The 19,764-nt window shown below is 34.0% G+C and overlaps 2 protein-coding genes across 2 annotated transcripts; both read left to right on the forward strand.

The window, feature by feature from the left end:
• The first annotated feature begins 7,754 nt into the window (after positions 1-7,754).
• Positions 7,755-12,720, forward strand: LOC112690504 (H/ACA ribonucleoprotein complex subunit 4). The gene is made up of 12 exons (XM_025564522.1): positions 7,755-7,945; positions 8,995-9,155; positions 10,034-10,250; positions 10,360-10,475; positions 10,535-10,784; positions 10,858-11,018; positions 11,071-11,191; positions 11,669-11,787; positions 11,971-12,074; positions 12,150-12,192; positions 12,388-12,525; positions 12,595-12,720. Exons 1-12 carry the CDS (start codon positions 7,933-7,935, stop codon positions 12,640-12,642), a joined length of 1,491 nt encoding a protein of 496 aa, XP_025420307.1. The 5' UTR covers positions 7,755-7,932; the 3' UTR covers positions 12,643-12,720.
• Positions 12,721-14,513: 1,793 nt separating this feature from the next.
• Positions 14,514-17,657, forward strand: LOC112690508. The gene is made up of 2 exons (XM_025564527.1): positions 14,514-15,927; positions 15,996-17,657. Exons 1-2 carry the CDS (start codon positions 15,919-15,921, stop codon positions 16,446-16,448), a joined length of 462 nt encoding a protein of 153 aa, XP_025420312.1. The 5' UTR covers positions 14,514-15,918; the 3' UTR covers positions 16,449-17,657.
• Positions 17,658-19,764: the final 2,107 nt, after the last annotated feature.

Below are 19,764 nucleotides of genomic sequence, written 5' to 3' on the forward strand. Positions count from 1 at the left end.
ATCAAACCAATAATTAACTTAAACCCATTTGAAGTACAGAAATATAAGTATAGCTCGAATTAAAATTTAATCACTATCAAAGTTTGGCGATACCTATAGATCTTAATAATTGATGAAGTTTATAAACTATATGAGGTAGTATCTCAGTGCTTGGAAAAAACGTCGTTCGTGAACACACGTTCACGTTCATATATTGTAAACGACACGCGAACGTCACTAGTTTTTTTTCAATTAGAACATGAACGTTTATATTTTTAATGAATTTGAACAATTTTGAGACGTTAAAATTTATTTACCGTTTTAATAATATATGTAAAAATAATAAATATTGATTATAACATGTTTAAGTATAGGTTTTAAACATAAAGTAAAATATAGCTAATACATTTTTATAAAAGTCCCACTTATACAGTATAGATTGGTGATTCATAAATATAAAATAAAAACATTTAAATAAACGTGTTCACTTTAATACATAATGCCGTTATATTATGGCCGATCTCTTTTCTACTTCACGAATAAATAAATTAGTTTCAACTTTTATTTCATTACTATTTAATAATAACAATATAATAATATTAAGAGGACGTCACACCCGCATGTGTTGTCTCCGTCTGACATACGTACAACATAGCAAACTTGCGTCCAGCGATTCAAATGTAGTGAAATTAGCTGACCTATAATCAAACGTTAAAGGAAGAACATAATCTGTGTTTTGTTGGTCGGTTTTATCCGATATTTTAATTTTTTAGCGAGTTATGATGGTTTTTTAATTGTTATATTTAACATACTTATAACCCGATTAAAAATTAGAAATTAAAAGATATAATACTTGTGATAGTCAATAGTAAATAAAAACTGACCTTTGAAGAATTAGTTATAATAAAGAACATGACATGACCACCTATTTTTGTATTCATGTTTTGTAGAAACCTACATAATATAATTTTTTTTATTTTCCAATTTTTAATGTTTAGTATTATGTATTTATAAATGGCTATATGTAATTACTAGGGCTAGAGACTTCATGCCTTTACAAACCTTAAAATATGTATGCATTTATGCCCTAAATAATCAATAAATATGCTATTAAAATAAACATTTATAAAAAATTATATTTGTAATAATTAATTAAATAAAAAATTAATTAGTAATAAATTATAATAATATTTTTATATATGATAGATATGATCTGAGATAATTTTTTTATTTTTTTCAAATTTGTTTTTATCTTATACTAAGTTTTTGTCTATAACAAAATATTTAAAATGGTTTTAAAAATAAATTAAATTGATAATTTTTTTTTTATTTTTAATATAGTTATAATTCTTCTAACATTGAGCATTACATTGGACTATAAGATATTTTCATAAGTTGGAAAATTTAAATGACTGCTTGTTATCAGCCAAAATATTTTTATATTTAGAAAAGGAACGTTACACGTCTACGGAACTTATTGGTGTAAACTTAAAAAATCGTAGGTCACTACTACTAATATTTGCGGACAATCCATCCATAGATTCATTTTTCCATTTAAAATATTCGATATTTTTTGTAGTTAGCCTTAGCTTGTGCAGATTCTTCAATTTTTGCAGAATGTATACGTTTTTTGTAGTTTTAATTATTTTAATGCATTCAGTTAGTTCACCAATAAGACACCTTCAGTTCCAAGTCACATGATATATGAAGAAATAAATTATAATTTTTTTTTATAAAATTTAAAAACTTACTCCTTCATATGAATAATTGTCAAATTTGCATTTATAAAATGGAAAATGGTCAAATATGCACTTATAAATGAAAAATGGACAAATATGCAAAATATGCAACTATAAATTTTAAATATAAACTTGTATTGTAATGAAACAAATTTATACATTACTTAGCTATGTTTTTTATAATTATTTAAAATCATGCAAGTTCCTAGAAGTCCGGAGCCCTAGTAATTACACATTATACTTATATAACAAATAACTCAACAAATGTGATTATTTGAAGAAATAAATGAACCTTGTAAAATTGTTTAGAATGATTTAGATACATTTCTATTAATATATATATACCAACATTTAAAGTTACCATAAAAATATATTTTAATAAAATGTTAATTAAGTAATTAAAATACGAAAAATATACACAAAAAAAAACTAGTTTATTACTTAACTTTATGTTTAAATCCATAAACATATTATAGTCAATATTAAATACATGTATAATTAAAATCGTAAAAAAATTTGAACGCGCCAAAAATCGTTCAAATTCACTAAAAATATTAACGTTCACGTTTTATTTGAAAAAAAGCGAGTGACGTTAGCGTATCGTTCACAAAATATGAACATGCGTTCACAAACGATATTATTTTCAAATACTGAGTTTAAGGTGTACCTGAATACAAATTCGTTTTATTAAATCAAATAAAACTATTTTTATTTTTCATATTTTATGGTTTTATATTTCAAATTTATACTTTGGTAAATTTTCCAATATTAATGGGTAAATAAATTATCAATATTGTTATTGTGTTTGTCCCTACCTTATATTTTTAAATATAAGTTTGATAAAAAAAAAAAATTAAAAAAAAACAATGTATCACAGCAGTGGCGTAACTGGAAAAAAATCTAGGGGAGGGAGGACAATATAATATATTTATTATTACCAAAACCCTGACACTCCTCCCCCTCACCAGTTAAAACATTTTTATTGTATGTATTTTGTACAATATATCTAATTGTTTGATTTTACATACGTCTTTTAACTCATTTTATGGTTTAGATAAACATAAATTGTAGGTAGCATGTACTTGTTAACAATATTGTTAAATAATATTCATAAGAGTTCATTAATATAGGTAATAAGGTGCTATTTGTACTGTTGAATTATCTGGAGGGAGGGGGCAAAATTATACGTTTATCTCTCAAAAAATGGTCAGAGGGGGCACTTTCCCCCCAATTACGCCACCGTATCTAAGTGAACATTAAATTAGTATAAAATATTGAAAAACTATAAAAATAACAATTAATTAATATCAACAATTTACAAATAATAATTAATTTTTAATATTAAAGGTAAAATACAAACAGTAGGTAAATTAAAAAAAAAATACCAAAATATACGGAATAAGATCCATAGATTTTTATATTTGATTTTTAGTTAAAATGCAAATTTTAGATTATTTCTAGACAACATTTTGAATTCTTAACTTGTAATTTAAAAGTGCATAAAATTGTATAATATACATATTATGTTACATTCAATCTAATATTCAAATACTAGTCGTTAGAAAGAACAAAATTAAATAGAATTAGTAACAGGAAAAATCGTCATAGACGCTTACTTGGGTAATTACGTTTTATGAAATATTATGAAGTAATGTAGTGTGTGTGTTGAAAGATAACCTAAAGGTAATGTATAATATTCATTTTTATATGTGGGCCGTTCCCAGTGGTACTACGATACCGGTGGAGCAGGAGCAAGCCTCAAAATGTACACCAAATTTAAAAAAAATAGTTTAACATTTGAGTCCCTCTATGAGGGACACAGAGTTTATTATAAATTTTTATGGTTGATTACACTCATGGGGTTACATTATTTTTAAAGGGGGGACATATAATTGTGAGCTTAATAATAGTACATCTGTATAAATAATCATAACATAAATAAACAAAACAAAAAAAAAAAAATGGAAAAAAAATTTGAGCAAACGCAAAAAATTAAAAAATGATTAAATATAAATGAAGTATAAAATTTGGTAATAAATGAATATGGTAAAAATAATATGAGTAATACAAAATAGTAAGCAACATATAAAATAGATAATCGAGTACAAGTCACAAAAATAATACAAAGAGAATAAAACACAGTAAAAAAGAAAATCGGATCTAGTCCGTTTGACGGACTCCCGTCAGGTGTTCAATATACATACTTCGAGTGTACTATATAGTTTCACTGATGCACAGTATCTGTTGTTGTTGGGATCCTATGCTCCCAAGGACCCAACAACGAATAGCACCACAGCTACCTCCATCACGTGCTGAATTGCCATCTCCGAGCGAAGCTCCTCGTATTTCACCTTCTTCTCGGCTGCCGCTGACTGGAACGCCGCCATCCTGTTCTCGAAGACGACGGTCGCATCTAAAATGAAGATGTTCAAGCCCTTCTTCTGAACCAAATCCGGGGGCAGGCAATGGTTGCTCATAAACTGGTACTCGTAGAGAACCTCGAACTTGCGAACCACCGCCTTCTTAATCCATGCGATGATGGCGTTGTGCCTCGCCATGCATAGGGCGGTATGCCGCATGTAGTGATTAGCGACGTGGGTTAAAATTACCCACATTGCCTACACCTACGGTCACCGGCCTTCCATGTCGAGGCCCCATTAAGCGGCACGAGGTCGAAGCGGGCGCGATAGACAAACCACAAGTCTTCAAACCGCGTGAAGTCCCCGTTCCGCAAAAAATGATGTGATGCGGGGTGGGCTCCAACACATTCCATAGCCTCCCCCTGGTCCGGCTTCTCGACGAAGAATTCACTCCGCTGGTGTCGTTTGCCGTCTCGGATTGTCCTTATGATGTCCCGCCTCTGCTTCGCTCTCAGCGTGGAGCCTCCGTGGTGGATGGAAGAGCACGGGTCCAGGCTCAGCTGACCTATAGCCGCTTCGACGCGGTCCTCGCCCGCATCCAAACGTTAGATATGACAGAACCGCGAGTCTCTCTGAACACGTCTTCATATTCACCAGAGAGAAAATAGACGACTTTTGCTTTGGTTGGTTGGCGACTGATCTTACTTTTAATCGTGTCGGTGACGTACTTAATAGCTTCGGCGGAGATTCACAAATCGGGCGAGGTCAGCAGTTTAAAAGCTTAGTCTATGGCGGCTATATCGACGTCCTTAACCTGATGCCGCACCCTATTTTCTAGACTCCCCGTAAATGTATTCATTGGATGCCTCCTGGGGCACACCTTAGCCCAGTCTGTTTTTGGAAACGACCCGACGCACATTAGATTGACTGTTCCCGGAAAAAAAGAACGTTTTCAGCGCGTCGAGTCGTTGCCACGGAGCAAGCATGCCCCTTGCTATTTTAAGGCCAATGTTTATAGTTTCGGCCAAGGTAGACATCGGTGGCACAATGTTAAACCCGACCTGTGCGCCTAGGAAGGTGGCGGCCTCGCCTTCGGCCAGTGGGTGGAGTGTTCTGTTGTCCAGTTAAAACTCCGTGTTCCTAACGTCCACTGGCCGCCTTGAGCTTCAGCTCCAGGAGCCCCGGCGCTTCCCGCATTGACTCAATGGATCTCTGCATCATTTCTTGAATGAGGCAGAGGTCATCTGCGAACGCGAGGACGCGGTAGTCCACGCTATCGCATTGGAGACGGCTGACGACGAGATCGATGGCCATGATAAAAAGGAGCCCACTGATGGGACATCCGTGTTTAATCCCGGACTCGATTTGGATGTCCCTCGTTCGACCGCTCGTGGTGCTTACCGAAGAACAGACCCCGGAGTAGATGTCCCGGACGACGTCAAAGAGAACGAAGCCCGCACCGCTTGCCTTGATCGCGGTCTCCAGGTCTGTAGAGCACTCTGTTGAGAGTGTGAACGTGTTCGAACGTGCCGTCGGACGAGAGGAATCCTTTTTGGCAGAGGTTCAGCACATCGTTCGTCGTCAGCCATCTTGTGAGCCTCCTCGCCACACAGCTGATGTACAGCGTCCTACAGATAGAGATCGTCCTCCAGTACGAGAGGTCATAGAGCTCACTTTTTTTGTAAATGAATACGGTGAGCGGCTTCTTTCAAGCTGGAGGTATCCTCCTGTGCTTGATGCAAACTTTGAGGATCTCTTTAAGGACGCTGCACTCCGGGTCCAGTTTCCTCCAGTGTCAGGACTTCGTGTCCGGCTATACTAACTATTCTACTAGTCCGTGTGTTGCAATACATTTTTCACCAAATCTAACCTTTAAAAATTCTTGTACAATTCGGGAATTATGAGCAGGTGCTCCCGTCTTGTTGATAATACATGTTTTTACGTGTATCTAAGGGTAAATCATCTAAAAAAAGTTGCAAATCCTTACGCAAAATTAAAATTAAAAAATAAATGTCAACAAAATAATTATTTAAAAAAAATCCATTAATCCGAAAATGATATTAAAAATAGGGGTTGCTATTAAAAAAAAGTGAAATTGTGTTGCGCATGTGTAAAATACGTGAATAAAAAAAATTATAAGTCATCGAAATTAAAGATCCAATAGTCTAATTTAATGTTCCGAAAACAGAATTGAAAAATATATAAAATGTAACGAGTGGTAAAGTATAATCTGTTTCTGAGGACACACGGTATATACCTAACATATTTAATTGCATATTTCGTAATTTTTTAGTTCATAATTGCATACAATATAATTGTAAATTCATAAATATCGGAGCCCTAATAGGCAATTAGTAATTACTAATCATTAATTAATAAACTTTTTACTAATAAAATAATAACAATAATAATTAAACAACACTTACTTTATTCACTTAATATACCGGGCCGGTCACTGGTGTTCGTAAAATACTTATTGCATCTGACAACTTGCAACGCATAATAACGCTAAAATAACACGATGTCTACACGACTATACGGTCTACATACTACATAAGAATAACAATTACGTAATAATCATTCGGAAATCACCAAAATTTATTTAAATCTTTAACCGATAATATTATTATGACGATAATATCTAACCGGTATCAATCAACCATACGATAATAAATCATAAATATATAAGTAATAACATTTATAGTCAATCGATTCATTTCTATATCCCACATTCCTAGTATTCTTACAATCCAGTACATAAATATTAGCATTAACACTGCGATGCGTAGGGGCCCATGTTATTGCTCATTAATCGTGTAAATAAACTAAAAATCCATTCTTAGTTGTTAACGCGTAGAAACAAAGAAAAACTAAATTAAAATTAAAAGTTTGTTTTTTAAAATTTCAAGAGGAACTGTGATTTTCGTTCGCGTTCCTCAATATAAAGAATTCGTTCATATTCTTTTTCCTTTATTTTTAAAGGAAGCAGTTCCAAGATTCGTTCTTACAAAAAGAACTCGTTTCAGGAACCCGTTCCTTTTGTAACGAGTTCCTTCCCAACACATTAACCCTCTAATAGAGTAGAATGTAAACAGTGCACCTATATATAAAAATCAGGCGTGTACAAAAAAAATATATATGTTTGGAGAGGGGGGTTTAGGTTGTACATTTTCATAATCATATAATTATTATACCACTTTTACTATATAAAAACAAATATAAAAATTTTCCTGAATTTCCGGAAGGGTTTGACCACTAAAAAACCTCTTTTTGTGTAAGCGCCTGATGTACATATTCAAAAAATATGCTGCACGTATTATACGGATTGGTGTGCCGCGAACTATTTGTAGGAGATGAAGTGTGCCGCACAGTGCTCGCTTGACAAAATCAAAGAAGGAGAACTCTATTCACTTGAAAAAAAATAACGTTACCAAAACTTGTTAACCGTTGTAATTATAACGTTATGTTACTAGGAGGACTCTAAAATTTCTGAAAATTAGTTGAGGTACTCCGTCCCCCCGCGATCAACCGCAAGCCGAGCACTGGTGCCACATTGTTAAAATTTTTTGAAAACCACTGATCTATAGGAACGAGTGATAATGCGGCGCGCTGCATTATCAATTGGAAGCCGGAGTGCGACGTATCACGATCAACTAACCTAAAAACCGAACGAATGTTTATAATTCATGTTGATCAAGCGAGTGAGCGGCAGCGCGGCTCGCACGTGATTCTTCCATTATCGCTTCCTTACAAGTGTTGAATATTTTTCGCTGATTTTTGTCAATGATTTTTTTTTTTTTTACCTTCACTGTCTTAATAACTTTTGTTGCCCAAATTATTGTCAACTATTCAAAATGGCCAGCCCACGTAAGTACACGGTTCTCTACAATTACTTTTTGCTTCTAGTTATGTGTCATAAGAATGTACTGAGAGTAAACTACTCCATACATGTTTACGTTCGATAAAAACAAAACAATAAACAAACTCGTTAACTGTATGATACACACCCGAGATGATCTTTTAATATTTCGTTAGTTATTATTATTATTATTATTTGGTACGAAATTTTTTTTGATGTTTAATCACGTAAATGATTAATTTCGAAAAAATGACTTCTCGATATAGATGGTGTAATGTTTCTAAAATATACAATAATGAATTAGAATTATTGTGTTTTCCTAACTATCCTTTGATGTCTTACTTGCTTACCTTATTATTTAATGATGATTAATTGTTTTAATTTAACATCCATCAATAATTTAATCTGTTTTGTATATATACCAAAATAACTTGTTGGTATAACTTAATATATCCCAAATGTTTTTATTTCCCATCATACTTATGGTTTTAAAAAACCCCTAGCCTTTACTTTTCCCATCAATTTAAAAATTATTAAAATCTTTTTTTTTGCTTATTTTCAGAAACAGTAATATGAGATCAATTACAAAATTAGAAATATTAAAATTGTCATTTATTTTAGAGATTAGAAATTTTCATACTATATATTTTAAAACAATAATGTAACTCACAATTTTACCATTACTTTGCAATCTTCTATATTGTACATAGTTCTTCATAGATAAAAAAAACATTAGTACAATTAAAATGTATACTCAAAATTGAACAAGTTACTCAACTTAAGTATTAAAACATAAAATAATTGAGATTTTAAATATTGGTTAAATGCATTAAATATTTAAATTTTGATTATACTTTTAGTAAAGATTTATTTAGAACTATTTACATAACTCACTAAAAAACGATATTCAAAAACATTAAACATCAAATAATTTTAAATTATCTTTTAAAAACTAACAGAAATCATTTTATTTGATTAATTATAATATTATATAAATAACTGGTCAGTTTTGGTTTTACTTTCAATTGGTAATAGAGAATAAACATTTTTGTTTTAGAATCTTTACCATTTGCAAAGAAAAAGAAAAGTAGAAAATCTAAAGGAATACTTATTGATGAAGATACTTTAGGACAAGTCCAGGCTGAAATTCCATTCTTTATTAAACCATCTGAAAAAATTGCTACAATTGACTCTTCAAAATGGCCCCTGCTTTTGAAGGTAAATTTTAGCATATCAACCTACATATAAGTATAAATAATATATTATTATTATTAAATAACAATGTACATTCAAAATAATATAATACTATAATACTACTACTATAATAGTATAATACTATACTTTAAATATGAATGTTCAAATGATCTTAATTAAAAAGCATGTTAATTAAACATTTGATTGTTTCATATTTTTTTATAACTCATGCAAGTGTGGTGTCCTTTTAGATTCACCACAAGATTTGTTTGTACAATACATAATGGCCTTCATTACTTCTTATTAAATATGCATGTTGTGATTCATTTAATTGGCATACATACACCTGTTTTATAAAAATAATTTTTCTATTACTAAACAAAACAATGTTTTTTAAATGACAGCAAAACTTAATTCCTTAATTTTAAATAACATGCATGTTCTGCATGATCTCTATTAAAATCTATATTTTAAGAATTTTTGAATATGATTAATATTGAAAATTTATTAAGCAGTGTTGAAATATTTCAAAACAATTAGGTGCATATAAAAAAAAATAAATAAATTTAATTATAACCTACTTTTTTATAAAATATGTCTTTAATTATTAACTGTTATAAATAATATTTTATCAATTTTTCTGAATCATTCAATATTAGTTTACAAGTATCAAAATAACTAAAGTGAACTAGTTTAGTTGTTCCTAAGAAATTAATTTCATATTTTAATTTGTAAATAAATTATTGTTAATAAATTATTTAATAAGAAGTTGTGTTTCAGGTACACATTAACTCTTAATTTAGGGCTATAATTTGTTTAAATTGCTACAAGGAGTTAAAATATTATAATTAAATGATAATAATATTTAAAGTAAAACTGATTTCTGGTTTAATTTTTTATAGAATTTTGATGCATTAAATGTGCGTTCAAATCATTACACTCCATTACCCTTTGGGTCAAATCCACTGCAAAGAGATATTAAAGAATATATCCGATCAGGATATATTAATTTGGATAAACCATCCAATCCAAGTTCCCACGAGGTAGTAGCTTGGATTAAACGAATATTAAAAGTTGAAAAAACTGGTCATTCTGGAACACTAGATCCAAAAACTTCAGGTATTTAAATATATTATTGAATAATATTTTATAAGAGTTTATTAAATATTTTTATATTAAAATTATTTTAATGGTATAATATTATTTAAATGTATTTGTTAATTTTAAGGTGTACTGGTTGTATGTATTGAAAGAGCAACTCGGCTTGTAAAGTCACAACAATCTAGTGGAAAGGAGTATATTTCAGTTTTCAAACTTCATAATCCAGTTGAAAGTGTTCTTGAGGTTGATATTTTATTATTTTATTTGATTAAATACAAACTAATATTTTAATTTTTACTTAGATTAAGAAAGTTATGGAATCATTGCGTGGAGCTTTATTTCAGCGACCTCCTTTGATTGCAGCTGTAAAACGCCAACTTCGTATTCGTACTATTTATGAAAATAAGCTATTGGATTATGATGAGGAAAGTAATATAGGAGTTTTTTGGATTAAATGTGAGGCTGGTACTTATGTAAGAACACTTTGTGTTCATATGGGTTTAATGTTGGGTACTGGAGGCCAAATGATTGAACTCCGAAGAAATCGTTCTGGTAGTTATATACATTTTACTTAAGTAAAAAAATTTTTAACTCATGCTTAATGATTATTTATTAAAATCAACAGGAATTACCAGTGAAGAAAATGGCCTTGCAACATTGCACGATGTTTTAGATGCTCAGTGGATGTATGAAAACAATAAAGATGAATCTTATTTAAGACGAGTAGTCAGACCTCTTGAAGGTATACTTACTAATTACAAAAGAATATTTGTTAAGGATAGTGCGGTAAGTACAGCCTATTATAATATATTCTTTATTTAACTATAATATATTTTAGATAAACGCTATTTGCTATGGAGCTAAAATTATGTTACCTGGAGTACTCCGTTATGATGATGGGATTGAGTTAAATATGGAAATTGTTATAGTTTCTACAAAAGGAGAAGCTGTGGCCTTAGGTAATTATGAATTTGTATAATTTTAAATTAAATCCATGTGAATTCAAATTTTAAGATTTTTTTCACATCAAAATATTACATTACTTTTGACAACTATGCATTCCTACATTTATTAACCAATTTCAATTTTTAATAACTTAAAATGAATAACTTAATTTATTAACATTCTCTTTCAAGTTCATGTATTTATAATGTGTTGATAATACAGATAACTGAAATTAATGTTAATAATTGAGTCACTATTTTCTTGATTTTGTATATATACCTGATGAAGTTTTAATCAGAAACCATATTACTCTTATAATAATATTCAATGCTACATATTAATTAATATTTATAAACTAGTTGTATATTCATTTACGAATATTGACCATTTATTAATTTTTGTTTTATTTTATTAATAATTGATTGCTTGACTAACTTTTTATAAAATAAATATATTTATTATTTCCTTTTTTTTTTTTTTTTTTGTTTTAGGTATTGCACTTATGACAACATCTACAATTTCAAGTTGTGATCATGGAATTATTGCTAAAATCAAAAGAGTGTTGATGGACCGAGACACTTATCCCCGTAAATGGGGTCTTGGACCAATGGTATGTTATTTATAGTATATAGCTTATAAATAATTTTATTGGCCAAGATATTGAATTTTATTATTAACAAAGTTCTTGCATGTAATAATCTATAATTCTTGTATGATTTTTGTTGTCAAGATAGTTGTATTAGTTTAATTTATGGTCAATACAAAAGTAATCTAAATGGTTTTTTATTTTTAGGCAAGTGCTAAAAAGAACATGATTAAAGAAGGTTTGCTAGATAAATATGGTAAACCAAATGAGAATACCCCTGAAAATTGGAGACAAACGTTCTTTAAGGATGTGTAAGTACTTCATTTTTAATTCCTTTTGTGTGTTATATTAATTTATTGTATGAAATAAAAAATTAAATGTTTTAGATTTGAAAAAATGAAGACTGAGAATGAAAATGAAAGTAAAAAGGTAATGACATTTAAGTGGTTATTTTATTAAGATTTTAAAAGAAATGTTCTTCAGCTTCATAATATGAATATATTATAAGCAAAAATGTAGCTGAGAAACATAAATATTTTTATTTATGTCTATTATAATTTATTTATTTAAATATAAATATGTAGGTCTGATAACTGAAACTAACATATTATAATAAATTATTAGAGAAAACGTATAAGTACAACACCTGAATCTCCTACATCAGTAGTTAAAAAGGAGAAAAAGGAAAAGAAAATTAAAACCGAGTATATTGAAGAAGAAACACCTGAAGTTCAGTCATCACCCGATGATGTAGAAGAAAAAGTAAGAATTAACTGTTTAGTCATTTTAAATAAAATTAACGTTTTCAATAATATTTTAAATTATTTTTAGAAAAAGAAGAAAAAGAAGAAGAAAGACAAAAATGATTCTGTACAGTGATGCCAACTATAAATGTTTTAAATCTTACTATGTATAAAAAAAATCCGTAGATAATGCACGAAATCCATAATTTTTTTATAATGTTTTTATAGATGTGTATTCTTCTCTTTTAATACAAGAAAATATTTTAACTATAAAATTAATAAATTATAAAATAATGACAACATCATACAAATTGATCTCTATATTAAAATCTACAATTTCTTTTTTTAATCACAGTAGGTAAATAACATAACAAATTCATAAACATTCTTATATCTTTGAATTAAAATCAAACAAAACAATATTCATAAGGTACTAAGTTAGTATATGAAAACAAAACATTCTATAAAATATATACTCAAATCTATTATATAATATAAAAGATATTAAACATTTTAAAAATAAAATAAATTATATTTCTCATTAGTAACAACTGTTTGGTGAAATTATGACTAGAAAATAAATACTTACTACTAGGAACTTCCTGTATACTTAAGAGTAGAAAATTAAAATATAATTAAATTCAATATTTTTGCTTTAAATCAAACATAAACTGATTGATGTTATTCAAATGTTCTTTTGAATATCATAATCATATCATGATATTTTTTTGAAAGCTGTTTTTGAATGTAATATCCCTTCAAGACTTTCTGTGTTCAATGCATTCCTCTGTTTTGTTTTAATTACATTTACAGAAGAAAATATTCTTTCAACATTAGCATTGGGATGTGGTAAAAATAGCAATCTTCTCACAAAATTTGATAGTAGAGAAAAACCAAAGTATCATTGCCATATTTGAATGTACTCACTTTGTGCCAAAACGTTGATATATCATCATTTATTAATTTTTTTATTTCCAATGTGTTTTTTAACAAACAAAATTCATTATCGAGAGCAATTAGGTTTGTATCAAGAATAATATTTTTAAAATGAGTTGCCAATGGTACAATAGATTGTATATCAAATAAAAAAAACTTCTTAAGGATTAATTATTTAAAGTTCATGAATAACTTGCAAATCATTTAATGGAAATCTTTTGTAAATCTGAAAAGCGGCTTCTACTTATAAACTCAGACAATTTGTTATAAATTCTTTTTTTTTCGTCTCCGTTATTTGACAGTTCATAGGTAATAGGCGATCAACTAACTTCCCATCTAAATACATCTGATCTAGATTTAAAAAATATGTAGGATTTCTAAATTGAACATTTTCTGTAGCAGTAGAATTTCAATATTCTGGTTTAATATGACTACTTAAAATTTGCCTGTATAGAACATAAAAGCGATCATAAAGTATATATAATTTTGGAGATTCTGATTGCATTTCTCTATTTAGTTGATCAAATACAAGTAATATGTATTCCAAAAACTCAAGATAGAGAAGGGTCAATGGAGCAGTTAATATCAAAAGTATCGATTTTGCACAATCATTACAATCTTCAAGTGCTAATCTAGTGAAAAATAGTTTTAAAGACTTATATTGCTTAATTAAACGCAGCACAACAGAGAAAAATAATAACCAGCGAGTTTGTGCTAGCTGTAAAAGTTTATGTGGTTTTATATTAAAAAATGTTTGAAACTCAAAATATTCAGCAAGTTTTTTTGGACTGCTATTCAAATAATTATAAACATTTTTGGCTAGTTGTTCTACAAAACTTGCTAATTTTGTGCGTGCATAAGATGCCTAGTGATGGAAACTTTAACAGATACATTTCATTATAAACAAATGGATTATCATTCTTTAACCTATTTGCTACAGAATTGTTCTTCCCCATCATAAAATTTGCTCCATCTGAATCAAATCCAATCATATTCTTTTTATAATTGATTAGATTTTTTTTTCCATAAATTCAATATAATATTATACAGTTGTTCTGCATTCCCCTCTTTCACAGGTAATAAAGCAAGAAAGTAATCACTTGCATTAAAATAATTATCAACTATACGAGCCACAAGTGCCATGTGTTTTATAGTGCTTTTATCTGTACTCTCATCAGCCATTAAGAAAAAATAATTACTTTTCAGTATGTTAATCAGATTATCTTTTTCAGTATCACCAATAATATTTTGGACAAACCGCGTGAAGTCCCCGTTCCGTAGAACATTATGTAAGACGGACTGGGCTCCGACACATTCCATAGCCCACCCCTAGTCCGGCTTCTTGACGAGGACTTCACTCTCAGTGTGGAGCCACCTTGTTGGTTAGAGGGGCACAGGTCCAGTCCCCAGCTGACTAGCCGTTTCGACGCGTTCCTCGCCCGCGCCCAAACGTTGGGTATGACGAAACCGCGAGTCTCCCTGAACACGCCTTCACATTCACCAGAGGAAGTAGGTGATTTCTGTCTTGGTTAGCTGGCGGCCGATCTTCCTTCTGGTCGACACGGTGACGTGCTCAATAGCTTTGGTGGAGACTCGCAGATCGGGCGAGTTCAGCAGTTTAAATGCTCAGTCTATGTCGTCGTCCTCGGCCTGATGCCGCACCTCCTTTTCTGGACACCCCGTATATGTATTCATTGGATGCCTCCTGGGTCACATAAGGTGTCGCCTTTAGTTCTGGCCTCAGAATATGGTCCACCTTTGCCCAGTCTGTTTTTGGGAATGATTCGACGCACATTAGATGGATTTTTCCTGGAAAAAGAACGTTTTTAGCGCGTCGATTCGTTACCACAGAGCATGCTCCTTGCTATTTTAAAGCCAATGTTTATAGTTTCGGCCAAGGTAGACATCGGTGGCACAATGTCAAACCCGACCTGTGCGCCTAGGAAGGTGGCGGCCTCGCCTTCCGCCAGTGGGTGGAGGGTTCTGTTGTCCAGTTAAAACTCCGTGTTCCTAACGTCCACTGGCCGCCTTTCCGATTGATGGAGCGTCGCACATTTGACCGGATTCAGCCCCAGCGCTTCCCGCGCTGCAGTTCGTCTGGACCGTCTTGAATGAGGCAGAGGTCATCTGCGATGGTCCACGCTGTCACCTTGGAGACGGCTGACGACGGGATCGATGGCCATGATGAAAAGGAGTCCACTGGTAGGACATCCCTGTTTGTTACCTAACTCGATTTGGATGTCCCTCGTTCGACTGCCCGCGGTGCTCACCAAAAAAATGGCCCCAGAGTAGATGTCGCGGACGACGTCGAGAAGAACATTGTCCACACGGGAGGAATCCTTTTTGGCAGGGGCTCAGCACATCGTTCGTCGTCAGCCATCTCGTGAGCCTCCTCGCCACACAGCTGATGTACACCGTCCTACAGATGGAGATTGGCCTCCAGTACGAGAGGTCATAGAGCTCACTTTTTTTGTAAATGAGTACGGTAAGCGACTACTTTCAAGCTGGAGGTATCCTCCTGTGCTTGATGCAAACTTTGAGGATCTCTTTAAGGACGCTGCACTCCGGGTCCAGTTTCCTCCAGTGTCAGAACTTCGTGTCCGGGCGCCGTGTTCTCAAACTGCCGGAGACGTTTGGCCACGTCTCCGCTGGAAAATGGGCCCATGGAAACGGGCTCACGGCCAGTCACTCGGGGGAATATGGCGGGTTCACAGGTGGATGGTGCCAGACTCGTCAGAAATTGTCCTCGGCGGTTTATACGGGCACCTCACATCGCACGTCTTGGCCCTGAACTATCAGCCTGACTGCGCGGCGTCTGTTACGTCTGTAATGCTTCTGGATACCCTGTGCAAAGTTGGGATCCAAGAATTTATAGCTGCTGGACAGTCTATCCTCGGTACCGGGAGTTTGACGATCACGGCAGCTGCCGCGGTCAGTTTGTCAACGAGTCCAACGAACGTTTCCCTATTGGCTTCCGTGGCTGGCGCACTGGAGGATCGCGTGTAGTGCTTTATGTGGTGAGACTTGAGGATGTCGTCGTCGGGGCTGATCGTCCCAAGGGCCTTTACGCCATGGTCCGCGAATCCGTCGCTTCCCACGCTGCCGGATAACGAGCTGGCCGGCGTCTCACACGGCGACCGAGTCGGCGAACCACCTGTGTCCGGTGGTCTGGTACCTACCGGTATTCTTGGTTCGCCGGACGTAGGTACCTGCCCCGGTGTCTGTACTTCAGGCTGTCCGACGGTGGTGATCGATGGGCGGGTTGTACCGCCATAGGTCCAGGCTCGCGTGCATCATGCCGTACGGCTCGCTTTGCGGAGCCTCCCGTCTCGATGTTAGTGAAACGGGGGAGCTCCTTGTGAGTGACAGCCTTCCTGACATTGGTCGTAGCGGGTTGGGCCTTTCCTGTCCTGCGGGGGGCCGCCTTTGACTGTGGTCTGTTACCTATCAGTGTCCTTGGCATCGCCTCATCGTCGTCGTCTTCAAGTAAAAAGGCTCTTCTCGGTGGTTGTCGGGACATTCCCGGTACCTAGCTGATTCCGGTGTGTTGGTTCGGACTCACCTGTGGCGGAGCGTTTGCCGTGGAAAAAGATCTTTTAAAAAACGCCGTATGGTTACTATGTATTACATCACGTCGGTTTTAAGTCCATTTACGACTATTTTGCATTCGACGCGCCCGACAAGCAGGGAGCCTCAGCTCGAAACCTCGAACTGCCGGGCGGGAACGTTTAGAGTCCGATCGGGACAGCACCGGGCTCTCGGGAGCGGGGATCGACCAAGAACGAGTGACTAACTCAGTAGTTTGATTTTGGCCAGGCGTCGGCGAAGGACCTCAAGGTAAGAATACCCGCGGTATGGCCGGACTCGGGGTGCGTGGGAGTGGTGATGGGTCGGGCCTAGTCTGTCATTCGACCACCTGGTGTCCTCACGGATTCCGACTGGTGGTATTTCACCTAGACCTGATACAGAGAAGGGCCTAGTCAAGACGACACCATATACAATACACGAGGTAACATATAGAACAGATATAATCACACCAAATTAATTCACAACGAGATTGCTGTCCCGGAACCTATTTAACGAGAGTCAAGAATCAAAAAGACCGTAGATAAACTGATAAGAACAGAGTTTATTATACATTTTTATGGCTGATTAACACTCATGGGGATACATTATTTTTAGAGGGGGCACATAATTGTGGGCTTAATAATAGTACATGTAAATAGTAATTTGTGATAAATGCTATAAAAATTTTAGTAATAAATATAAATTGGTAATAAATAAACAAAACAAGAAAAAAAATATAGATAAATGGTAACATATTTGAGCAAACGAAAAAAATTAAAATAAAAATGAAGTGTAAAAATATGGTAATAAATAAGGATAATAAAAAATAATATGAGTAAAAAAATAATAGTAAACAACATATAAAAAAGATGATCGAGTACAACTCACGAAAATAGTACATAGAGAATAAAACACAGTAAAAAAAAAAAAATCGGTTCTAGTCCGTTTGACGGACTCCGATCAGGTGTTCAATGTAAATATTTCTATTGTACTTTATAGTTTTGCTGACGCACCGTTTTTGGAATAGCTTCCCATATGAGCGGCTATAAATTCGCCGTAGGAAGCTGTCGTTGTCGGGATCCCATGCTCCCAAGGACCCGACATCAAATAGCACCACAGCTACCTCCATCACGTGCTGAGTTGCCATCTCCGAGCGAAGCTCCTCGTATTTCACCTTCTTCTCGGCTGCCGCTGACTGGAACGCCGCCATCCTGTTCTCGAAGACGACGGTCGCATCTAAAATGAAGATGTTCAAGCCCTTCTTCTGAACCAAATCCGGGGGCAGGCAATGGTTGCTCATAAACTGGTACTCGTAGAGAACCTCGAACTTGCGAACCACCGCCTTCTTAATCCATGCGATGATGGCGTTGTGCCTCGCCATGCATAGGGCGGTGTATCGCATGTAGTGATTAGCGACGTGGGCTAAAATTTCTATCTGTACTCACATTACCTACACCTGCGGTCACCAGCCTTCCATGTCGAGGCCCCATTGAGCGGCACGTGGTCGAGGCGGGCGCAATGGACAAACCGCGTGAAGTCCCCGTTCCGTAAAAAATGATGTGAGGTGGGGTGGGCTCCAACACATTGCATAGCCCGCCCCTGGTCCGGCTTCTCGATGAGAACTTCACTCCGCTGGTGTCATTTGCCGTCTCGGATTGTCCTCATCACGTCCCGCCTCTGCTTCGCTCTCAGCGTGGAACCACCATTCTGGATGGAGGGGTCGGCTCCAAGCCCCAGTCGTTTCGATGCGTTCCTCGCTTGCGCCCAAACGTCGGATGTGATGGAACCGTGAGTTTCCCTAAACACTCCCTCATGTTCCCCAGAGGGGTAATCAGCGACTTCTGTCTGGGTTGGCTAGTGGCCGATCATCCTTCTGCTCGTGTCGGTGTCGTGTTCAGTAGCTTTGGTCGAGACTCGGGTGTTCGGCGAGGTCAACAGTTTGAATCGTCGGTAGTTCCATATGTGGTTCGAGAAACCCTGTTTGCTCGGTTATGAGTCAACACACCCAGCTACTGCGTACTGATAAATGACTATAGTAAAGTTGAATTGTTTTTTACCACTGAGAATCGACAACACATGGTAGATCACGAATCCTTGTTACTCAAAAAGAATAAACTAGAAAAAAACAGCTCGTAATTTTAAGGATACCGCTAGTGAAAAATTGGTGAATTGTTTTTAACCAAAATTCACTAAATAATAATGAATTAAAATGTTTCAATAAGGGTAATTAATTTACAATTGTTTATTAGACTATCTAATTAACATTCGATTTTACCAGTAATCAAAAATACAACTTTTTTATTAAAACAACGTAAAAGCGCTATCTAACTTCAAAAAATGACATCAAATATAGTGCACGCTTAAAATTTTGACAATTGTCGACCACTGGATGGCTATGTGTACAGAAGAATGCTAGAGTACATACAGAACCAAAAAGTGGTTTTTACTTCTTATATTTTTCAAAAAATTTAAATGTTGGTACCTATTCCAGTAAATTATAATTTCCAGTATCGATGTAACGATTCTCATAGATGTTATTTTGGTATTAAACGTTAATTGTGTACTATTTATTTACGATAATTTAAATTGTATTATATTTGATACTTCACAGAGAGCCATTCTAAAATTAAAAGCCAATGATATTCATCAGTACCCGAAAATTTTTTAAAAAAGTATTTTATAACGTATTTAAATTTGCTTAATTTTTTTGTGGGAAATCTATTTTGGATATTAATAAATAGAAAAATCACGAAAT

The sequence above is a fragment of the Sipha flava genome, unplaced genomic scaffold (assembly GCF_003268045.1).
Source record: "Sipha flava isolate LNK unplaced genomic scaffold, YSA_version1 507_pilon_pilon, whole genome shotgun sequence".
Classification (NCBI taxonomy): domain Eukaryota; kingdom Metazoa; phylum Arthropoda; class Insecta; order Hemiptera; family Aphididae; genus Sipha; species Sipha flava.

Bases quoted from the DNA above. Each gene is read 5' to 3' on its own strand.
- LOC112690504 (XM_025564522.1), top strand. The intron at 10,251-10,359 runs GTATTTAAATAT...GTTAATTTTAAG, and splicing joins ACTAGATCCAAAAACTTCAG to GTGTACTGGTTGTATGTATT. The intron at 11,019-11,070 runs GTAAGTACAGCC...AATATATTTTAG, and splicing joins TATTTGTTAAGGATAGTGCG to ATAAACGCTATTTGCTATGG.